This window comes from Nelumbo lutea, chromosome 4, assembly GCF_056320005.1.
Source record: "Nelumbo lutea isolate HS-2025 chromosome 4, American lotus-T2T, whole genome shotgun sequence".
Taxonomy (NCBI): Eukaryota; Viridiplantae; Streptophyta; class Magnoliopsida; order Proteales; family Nelumbonaceae; genus Nelumbo; species Nelumbo lutea.
This window is the reverse complement of record NC_142687.1, coordinates 85,378,400-85,389,090: the sequence shown is the minus strand read 5'-3', so window position 1 is coordinate 85,389,090 and position 10,691 is coordinate 85,378,400. Positions and strand designations below refer to the sequence as shown.

At 36.4% G+C, this 10,691-nt stretch overlaps 1 protein-coding gene across 2 annotated transcripts in view; it reads left to right on the top strand.

The window, feature by feature from the left end:
- The first annotated feature begins 252 nt into the window (after positions 1-252).
- The window catches only part of PRL1 (pleiotropic regulatory locus 1), a 54,726-nt gene continuing 44,287 nt past the window's right edge, over positions 253-10,691 (top strand). Inside the window, exons 1-8 of one of the 2 annotated variants that reach the window (XM_088984706.1) lie at positions 278-491; positions 705-729; positions 881-997; positions 4,002-4,113; positions 6,622-6,703; positions 6,844-6,912; positions 7,430-7,514; positions 8,641-8,733. In XM_088984706.1, the coding sequence (XP_088840832.1) occupies positions 358-491; positions 705-729; positions 881-997; positions 4,002-4,113; positions 6,622-6,703; positions 6,844-6,912; positions 7,430-7,514; positions 8,641-8,733 (717 nt within the window). In that variant the 5' untranslated portion in view covers positions 278-357. Of the gene's footprint in view, positions 492-704; positions 730-880; positions 998-4,001; positions 4,114-6,621; positions 6,704-6,843; positions 6,913-7,429; positions 7,515-8,640; positions 8,734-10,691 lie in introns of both variants that reach the window. The other variant, XM_088984707.1, reaches the window with a different exon arrangement.

Sequence of the window (10,691 nt, the reverse complement as noted above, 5' to 3'; positions counted from 1 at the left end):
TCTGAAGCACCGCTTTTTCTGATATGAAGCTGTTTTCTCAAAAAACAACATCGATGCAAAACACCCACTTGATGAATTTTTATTGGATACGTGCATGGCATATCGTATCTATCCGGTATATTGTTGAGTCGGTTTCCCTGGTCAGCTGGTCTCAAGCGGAAGTTAGGCCGGGTTCGTATTTTTCAACGTCAACCCGACATTCAACCAACCCAATCTCACTTTATTTTTTTGGAGTTGGGTCCGAGTTAACCCGGTACAGTTTGCACACTGTCGGCCCTCCCCTAGTCCCCTCTATTTTGGTTAGCATTCTGGCCACGCCTCTTTAGTCAGCCGAAAGTAAAATAGAGAGGGAAAGAGATGCCGGGGCCGACGTCGGAGATGGAGCCCGTCGAGCCACAGTCCTTGAAGAAACTCAGCTTCAAGTCATTAAAACGAGCACTCGATCTCTTCTCCCCCATACATGGCCACTTCGCCCCTCCCGATCCTGAGAGGTATCCATGCTTTATTTTTTTCTCTCTATTATATTTCCAAACTTCTCCAGGGAACCCCTACTTTAGTTGTTTTCTTGCTTCCATGAAGTTCTTCTATTTGAACCAATTCTCAGTATAATTTGATTTTTTTTGTCGTCTGTTTCCATTCTCAGTATTATTTGGTTGTTATAGTATTCTAATCTTTCTATTTTACCTCGTATGCATGTGGTACAGTAAGAAGTTGCGGATTAGCTACAAGGTCAGTATCATCTTAACTGGTTTCCACTTCATTAGTTTCTATGAGTGCCAATGTTTTTATTCTGAAATTATTTAGCTATGATTAGTTATTTCACATGCGGAGCAAACCTTTCGATTTAAATCCTTTTTTATCTTCGTTGAATGGTTTGTAGCACACAATCCCCAAGCTAGAACTGCGACAATTACTATTTGTCATGAGTTTTGTGGGGTATATATATCACATTCTTCTGAATGAGAGTCTGGTTCGAGGAACATGCAGAATCCTCAAGGTAATAGTTAACATTGGGTGTGTAATTAACAGTGTTATAGTTAGTTTTTTTCCTGATTGCTCGCCATCGAGCAAGACTGTTGATGTGCAGGGGGACAATACATTGTTTGGTGCAAAGGTAAAATCTCAGTCTGACAAGCATGAGAACTTGTGTTGGTCTGAGAGCAACCACTTTGTGCAAAAGATGCCAAAGATCAGGTCTATATCAGGTCCACCACCCAACACCCCGAATAACTAGGACCATCTAACACCGTGTATTTGTGTAATGACTAATGACCCATTATTTGCGGTATAAAATTGATATAGGCATGTCAAGGCAGTACATACTGGTTTGTTGCCCTAGTAAACCAAAGAGGCTGGTTGGAACCATCATCTGAACATGAAGGGGCCAGATCAAGTAGATCATAATTCATATGAGACATGAGGGTAATCCTTATCCCAATTTTTGCAACAAATAGCAAGATAATAGAGAATCAAAGTTACAACCGTTTTGACTTCCAATAGAGTTGGGACCTGCTGAAATACATATTGATGCTTGATGGCCATCATTAGCATGCGCTTACATTTTCCATGTCCATGGTTAAGGGCAACTTTGAATTGATTTATGCCAATAGAGCACCGACTCACAATTCATGATTAGGGAGGTCATATTAGACATAGTCAAACATGAAGATCGTGACCTGTGTATAAATTTACAAATGACTTGTATTGTTTTCCTTGATTAGAACATTTATATTGAACAATCCCCTCATTTTGCATAGGGTGTTGAAGCCCTGAGCAGACTTTTTTTTCCTGTATTAAGATCCATACATCATTTGTTATTATAATCTTATAGGCTTGCAATTATGTTATGTGATTATGGAATTCATATTGGAGTTAAGATAGATGATGTGTGGTTTGTTTTATGAAGATACATAAATTGGAGAGAAGATAGATGATTGGACTTTTAGGAAATGTAACACCAACAATTTGGTTACTTTGGCATGAAGTGTCTTGGGTGAAACTGATAAACTTATCCAATGCCAGTAGTAGAAACGCCCTCATAAGTCATAAGGGGTTTCTGTGGAGGTACACTAGTGTTGTTGGCATGGTCAATCTTAATTTCTTTTTCAGAGAAACATACTTGCCTGAACCAAGTTGATTGGGAAGACCAGAAACATTTCAGATAAAACCAGCGGAGCTTAGGTTTAGGATGAAATAGATGTGGATGAAGTTGGAATGGCGTGATAATGCTGTAAAGGGATAAATAATCAATGAAATTAAGTTATCAGAATGTGGAGAACATCGTAGTAAAATACAATAGTGGCATGTCTACCATGCATGTCATACACAGCCATAGTCTGTTGTTATTTTCTTTTGAAACAAGTAACTTCAAACTTCATTAAATGACAAAAAAGATGTACATGAGAGAATTGTTTAAACCGCTTGTGGGAGATTGGAAATAAAGTTATTGAATGATGAAAACTTCTTTGACTTTTCTTTTCAGGAACAAAATGTAGTTTTGTGATTTTTTTTAATATTTTGAATGGGGAGCTTTCTTGTTCTCAAATTACTAGCAGAGGTTCAGAATGAATGTCTGAAGTAATGTACAATACAACAGATAATCACTGTGCTAGAGCCTTTGTTTCATTGGTTTGAGAATTAGCTTGATTTTTGGTAGGTATTGCTTTCTTATATTTCTCAAGTAAAATCCTTAAGAATGGTAACTATGTTGGCTGTGGCTTGGAAGAGCTTGAATGCTTGATATTAGATCTTTGTTGTTGGGTAGGTGTTGGTGGATATTCTCTACTCTCTAGAAGTTTAGAGAAAAAGAAAGGTGTCTATTCTTGCTCTATTTACTCCTTGGAGCATTAATGTGTCCTTTCATGATATATTATTTTAAATGTTAGAATGAAATATTTCTTTGTTTGTCTCTTTGTTAATATAGCCCTTGGTTTTCTTATGTTGTAGGAGAATCTAAAGGGAAATGGAAAAGTGCTAAAAAAACTTGGTGGTGAAATGAAGAGGTTAAAAACATATTCGGGTTAAAACAAGCATGTTACAAAGATCGGCAAAAATCTAAAAATAGATAAGACTTGGAAAAGAACAAAGCTAAAAAAGAAAGTAAATGGAGTTAAATTTAAGGCCTACGATGAGATCTATCATAAACCAGGCACACTAAAGAGTGAGAAAAGGGAATTTATAGACTAGCAAGGATGAGAGAAAGGAAAGGTAAGGGTTTAAACCTTGTTAGGTGTATTAAAGATGAATATCAAAGAGTTTTGATAAAAGATGAGGAAGTCAAAGAAAGATGGAAAAACTATTTTGCAAAATTATTAAATGAACAACACGTAGAGGGTATTAGTGGAGGGAGATATTAATCATACTAATAGTGTTATAAATAACACGAGCCTTCATAAAATTACAATAAATGAAGTGAAAGAGATGCTAAATAAGATGAAGAAGGCAATAGGAATGGCAATGGGGCAGGGGGGACAGGGAGCTACTCCCCATCACCATCCCTAGGAAAATCCCCATCTTTGTCCCCGCCAATGAGGACAAGGTTTTCCCCATCCCAATCTCAACAAGGATTGGTCGGGGATCCCCACTCGCTGCCACTTTTTATGCTGTCAGATTCATCTTATTTTTTATTTCCATTTCATTCCTTTTTTTTGAATAAAATAGTTACAATTACAATCCTATCAAAATAGATCCAAATATATTCAAACATATTGAAATATATTCAAGCACATCCAATCATATTTTTAGAGTATTTACACAAATTTAAGACACACACACACACACACACAAAGCGGGGACCTCCGAGGTGGGGGGAGCCAGGGAGTGCTCTCCCTGTCCCTGCCAAGGGTTCTTGTTCTTGTTCCTTGATATTACCTTTATGTTCTTGTTCCTCTTGTTTCTTGTTTATTACAATTTTGTTTTCTTTCCTCTGTGAAATGCTTCTCTTTCATTGAACTGTGATCTGCCTTGTAACTTTCTTATATGGTGTTTGGTGCAAATCAAAGATACATGCTGAATATGGGGCAATCAGAAACTTGCCAAGCCAGCCTGCAAGTCAAGTCAATTCAGCTCCAAAAGATCAAGCTTCTGCTCTTTCTGAAGTATTGGCTCTTCCAGGTATTAGATTGTTCTTGCATAATTTATTATTATTAGTTTCTTTAATATTTCTAATTTAAGGTTAATTTATAAGTTCGGTGAGTATATAAATCTGGAACATAGGTTGATTGGTCAGCCATGATCCAGGGGGGCTTAAAAGTAAAACAAAGAACACAAGATTTCAAAATATTTTTCCTTCCCTATTTTACTTTACCATTGATACAACTTCTCATCAATTTTCAGCACCCTTTTGTTTAGGGGTGGAAATGGATCGAATCATGATCCAATTCGAAGCCGATCCTATTTTTCTCGGATTCAGATAACCCTCTGTTGGATTTTTGGATCGGATTGGGTCAGATAATAGGATCCAATTGAAAATTGAATCGAATTCGGATCACCTCCGATCCGATCCAACCTATATATATGTATATATTTATAAACATATTTACTTATAAATATACATGTATATATTAACATACTTATTTATAAATATATTTATATTACATTTTTTGTAATTTTTTTTATAAAAAGATAATATATATGATGAAAATAGTTGAAAAATACTTATATTTTTTGTTTTTCTTTATATAATCTGTAATGTTTTTTTTTCTTTTTAATAATTTATTAAACTTTTCAGAATGTAAATTGGATTGGATCAGATTTGGATATCTGACATCCTTAGCGGATTCAGATTCAAATCTCCATTTATGAGATCCGATCAGATCTCAGATATGTACTATCGGATCAGATCGGATATACCCTGATTCGAATCCAATCTGATCTGTTTGCATCCCTACTTTTGTTCTGTCATTGCTAGTAAAAGCTCATGTGCTGATTATGTGGTAATGCTATAGGAACAGTCAAAAGATAGTTATTGCAAACTAAGATATTGAGAGAAGATCAAGGTTTTAGTAGTTTCATTTTGCTTATTTTGTTATGTTCATCTTGGGAAAACTTGAAATTTATTCATTTTATTTTACATATTTATATCCAGTATTTTAGGAGATATGCCCCAGGCACACCTAGGTGCAAAGGCAAGGCATATCTTAAGGCATTTGCCTTGCTTCAACTTAGGTGCAACTCCTTTCGAAAGGCACTGACCTGGTTCACCTAGGCATGTGCTTGTGGGCCTTGTGCCTTGGTCCAGATACATGCCTTTTATGAGTTTTCTTTTTTGGTTACTTATTTTTATGTTTTTTCACACCTTTGTAATGACCTATTAACTTCTAAATTACCTTTTATTTGTGCTTATGCACTGGTAATGGTGTCGTAATTTAAAAAAAAAAACTTTTGAATACCTGAAGCCCTAGTTGTTGCAGACAGGATCTTAGATAACAATGTTTCTACTAAAGATGCAACTACGATGCAACTGATCTATGATCCCTAATCATAAAATAGAATGAACTGCTACGAAAAACATAAATTATATTTAGGACCAAAAATTTGGTTCAGTGTCATTGCCTCCAAACCCCCCACATGGGCTTGTTTGGATTTGCCTCAAGGGGCCTAGGATTAGGAATACAAGGCATCTAACATCACACAAGCTACTTGAAGTAATACAAATCAGAGATGGACAAACACACTGAAAATTTCACAGGCTTGAATTGTGGAGTGCTTGAAGGCACTTTGGTTATTTGTTTGCATGGATTTCTGTGGTCAGCCTTTCAAGAATTTAGGAAAATAAGCAAAGCAACAGATCAATAGTATAATGAATCCAAACAAACAGGTATTACAACACATTGAATTGAAAAAATGAGCAAGGTAAAAATGCATTGAATCCAAACACAGAATTATTGCTGTGATAATTCGAGCAAATAAATAATGAACAATATTTCAGTACAAAGAAATGAACTGATGTATCGTAGACAACAAATAAAACATAATACAATATACCACATATGATAAGGTGTCTGCCTTATTTCTTTGTCTAAGAGGATTCCTAAATCCTAACATGCATGTGTGGTGTAAAAACTGCCACCCAGAAAACACCTTGTCACCTAGGCAACACCTTGATAACTAGGTATTCTGCATTTTCCAAATGATATTTAATATTGGTTCATTTGAGATTTTCAGTAATGATATTTAACAAATTTGCATTTGGAAATTAGCACTCTTATCACTTCTGTTTGACTTAAGATCAAAACTACCATGTGACCAACATGCCTCTTATTATTAGTTCAAGTCTTTGTCTTAGGGCAGTTGGTTTTATTATCTGTTAATTGTTGTGGTTTTATTTTAGATAGAAGTTCTATTTTTCTAGTTTTAGATAGGAGCTGTTTTAGTTTTATTTTAAATTGACTACTTAATAATTTAGGACCTCTTTCAGTTTCCATCTTATTATGCTCTAGAATCATCCCAGTGCATAATTCTTATCTTGGAGATCCAGCTGGAGCTACAGACTGTAAATTGTCTCCTTCTTGCTGGATACCTGGGACCATTTCTATGAGCTAGCTTAGAAAATGTTGTTTGAGGGTTCATTTTTCATTGCTTTTCTGGTAATTTAGGATTTTTTGGCAATATGATGTTCAGGACCTGAAGATTCTAGAGATCTGCAGTCAGGAGGGGCTCAAAATTCTTTGGTTGTTGGTCCATCCGTGCAACTAAAGAGAGCGTATGTCTGTTTTTCTTGTCAATTAAACACTATTCTATAATCTTTAAATTCCTGGTAGGCTCAGCATGAAACCAATTTATTTATGTGCGATGATCCGGCACTTGACTGGAGTGGTTGCTGACTAGTTTTATGTTTGCCAGAAATGATGCAGGTCTTCCAGATATAAGCACTGCTGGGGTCCTTGCTTCTGTTCCTGGGACATCTGAAAGGTATTCACAATGCTCCTTTCTGTTATTTTACCAAATAGCACCCTTTTCATGCATTAGATGCATATTTTTGTTTTCTTTTACTTCTCTTCAACCCAAAAGGAAAAAACGAGTAATTTTTGTTAGCTTACATGAAAGTTTTTCTTTTCTTTTCTTTTGATAATTTAGCTTACATGAAAGATAGCCACCAGTATGATTATTTGTAACTCCTTTATTGTTTGGCTAGAGTTATGAAGGATTGTAAAGAAACACTGGTTTCAATTGCAAAGTAAAATGTGTTATTGTTCATTTCCTAAAGTATCCATGTTTTCTAGACAATTATCTGCTTCACACTATATTTTTGTCAGATTGGATAACATACGGACACCTATATGCATCAATGACCTTTCCATTTGCTGCATAGTTTTTTTTTTTTTTTTTTTTTCCTTTTGTTGAAGTATATTTTGTTGCTTTTCTATACTTCTCTCACTGAGATACTAAGATATGGTTGTTAATTTTTCTTGATTTGTTGTGTCATCAGGAATCCATCAACTTCTGCTTTAATTGAAAGGATTCCAAGCAAATGGCCACGTCCTGTATGGCATCCTCCATGGAAGAACTACAGGGTAAGCCTTTTCTTATAAATAATTGCCAAATTTCACCATATTATCTCATAGTAATTGCTATCCATTTGTAAAAACCTGTTATTAGATGATATCCCTTTCCTATTGTACATTTGATATTTCTGTTATTTTTGTAAGTAGGAAAAAAACTATGTTAATGAATTAGTGTACTTGTATGGATGTAAAAAATGGGGATAACTAAAGTTCTTGAAAAAGCTTTACAGTGTACCACATACCCTCTACAACCAAAATGGCTGTAAGTCATGTAGCATATGGCACAGGGGCATAATAGTCTTTTACTTAATGTTTATATCACCCTAATACAATAAGAAAGTAGGTGCCACCACTCCCATAGTCTTCTTCTCCAATCTCTCTCTCTGTTCGCCTCTTGTTTCTTTAATCCTAGTCTGATTACAAAGGCCAATGAATTGAAAACAGAATTCCTTCTTTTAGAAGTGTTAAAATCTTTCAAGGCCAAAGCCCAATCTTGATATCCCAAGAGACAAGAATTTATCAATTATGCTTTTTGGTGTATGGTTTATGAAATCTGTAAGTTTTTGGTGTATGATATGGAAGGAAGAAAAGAATTTATCAATGTTGTTTCAATGTTTTGTGTTTCAATTTATGGAGACATGGATTGAAAATTTGAAACAATTGATTTCAAAGTAAAGAGTTTCCAAGACGAACTAACTGCAACCATTTGGGTTTAAGGGTCATAGATATCCATAATATTGATAGATTGCTCCCAATGACACTTCTCACAGTATTTGTTGAGTTGGTGCAAAAATAGATGACTATACAGCTCAATCCTCTGATGAAAAATTTAATATGGCATTGGGCTTTCATAATGCAGAGGTGGTAGATCTACACCAGATCTAGCTAACCTATCTGCAATAGCATCCAACTCCCTTGATATCTATGTGTTGTGCATTTAGAGAGATGCCAATATTTTCCTGGGTTTAGCAATGCTATTGCTTAAAGATTTTTAGCTATATGAGCTCCTCTGAGTTCAGCATGCACCTTTATTTTACATCTCGTGTTCCTTGTTGCTTCTCATTATGTGTGTGTGTGTTTTCAGGGTGGGGGGTATGTAATCACTTATTGACATTCTTTCCATTAACTTGTGCAGGTCATTAGTGGCCATTTAGGATGGGTTAGATCTATTGCATTTAATCCTAGCAATACATGGTTCTGTACTGGCTCCGCAGACCGCACAATAAAGGTACGAAGTTCTAACGTTTTACTTCATTCTCTGGAATACCGCTAAAGATCTATTTGTGTACTTGTAAATGATAAGGTTCACCGTCACCCATAGGCTAAGTAAACAATATCTAGGCTTGTTTCATAATCTTTTAAGATTTTTCCCTGATAGGTAACAATATAAATTTATTGATTGTAATAAAGTATGTTAAATATAATACAGGGCGTATAAATTTGTTAGGTTAGCCTTGCTATGCCAAGATTTTGGTCTTTTTTGAATTTGCTTTTTCAACAACAAATTTGACTGAGCTTCTCACTATTTGAGCATGAACCAATTTGATATGTATAGTTCAGCCAAAGTTTGAATAACTAGTATGCTCAATGATATGGCATATGAGAAGGTTTTGAAACCATTCTAGGCAATCTTCTCAGTTATACTAGACAAAGAGAGAACAAAACAAAGTTAAAGGGGTGTCCAGTATAGTTCAACCTCCACCCTAAAGAGCCCTTTATATTATATATTATGTACAATTACAAGAAAGCCCGTATAGGGCTGAAAAGGAAAAAGAATAAAAGAACAAGAATATGATATACAATACAATGGGACTATAAAGTTTGAAGCGGGATGGACTTTGGGAGGAGTTTTGTTCGAGCAAATGTCTGGAGGAAGAAAATCAAAGTTGAGGCCAAAAACTTTGTTCTGGAAGAGGTAAGAACCAGACATGGGTCTGTCCTGAAGTTCGTTGAGCAATCAAAGGCGACTGTTTTGCTTAAAGGGAAAGCTGTACTGTGGTTCAAAGGCTTCATCCAAGGAGCTATACACTCTCAATGGAAGGTAAACTGGAAAGATAGTTATAGCCTTACAGGGAAGGCGATACCACTTACTGGGATGAAATTCTGGAGAATAGGAGTGGTGCATATGTGCAACTGGCTGAGTTTTTTAATCCTGGCAAGAAAAGGTTGGCTTGCATCCCTGAGGGTAAAAGGAGACGGGTGGAATTAGATAGCAGATGCCTTCCAACAGTTCTTGACTTTATCAGATGATTTGAGTATTTCAATTAACAGATCTGTTGGGGATTCTATTACATTTGCGAAGGACTCGGCGATCAAGAAAACAGGGGATGTTAGCAGTCAGGAGTCAGTAGGGTCTCAAAAGGAGATTAAAACAGATCTTGTTGAGTCTGTCTGGTTCTCAGCTACAGAAGCAAAACCTTCTGTAGAAGGTGCTAAAGAAGAATGGGAGAGGAGATATGTGATAACTTCAAAAAAGAATACCCAATTCGGGAACATATTTTGGAAGATGTGACAGAGAAGCTTGCAATAAACAGAGTGGTTCTCTTTAAACCTTTTGCAGGGGATAAAGCTCTGTTGGATGTCGGAAGTTTGGTTTTGGAAGTTTCAAATGTTGAGACCAGAGAGGGTGTAGTGGGGTTAAACAGGTGGTGCCCCTTGTCAAATGAGATTCCGACCTTCAGTGGCGCCTTCATCCTCAACTTATGTGGTCTGCCGTTCCATTTATTGGAAGGAAACCATTTTTCATAAATGTGCTCTTGTGTTGGGAGGTCTGCTGTTGGCTTTCAATGTCAAGAACCTGACTGCTGTAAAGTTAGAAGTGGTTGGAGTTTTACCGGAGCAGATAGCAAGATTGTTAAACATTCAATCTGAAGGTGTGTGGTATAAGGTGTGGCTCGCTTTGGAAGTTGAAGTGTCTTTTTGGGAAGGGAGGAGAAAGGAAGACGGTGAAGGTGAGGTGGATGGTTGGGTGACATGTGGCGGGGTGTGTTGGCCGGGAGGAATGGCTTGGAGGATAGGTGTCATGTGGAGTCGAATAGGTCAAAGGAGGTTTTAAGCAGGTGTCTCAAAGTGGAATCCCAATCGCTGATGGGGAGAAAAGAGCTGCTACAAGTTTTCCCTTTTAATGAAAATAGACCCTTGATAACAAGAATCGGATGGCACCTGTGAAAACTTATGCAGAAGCTA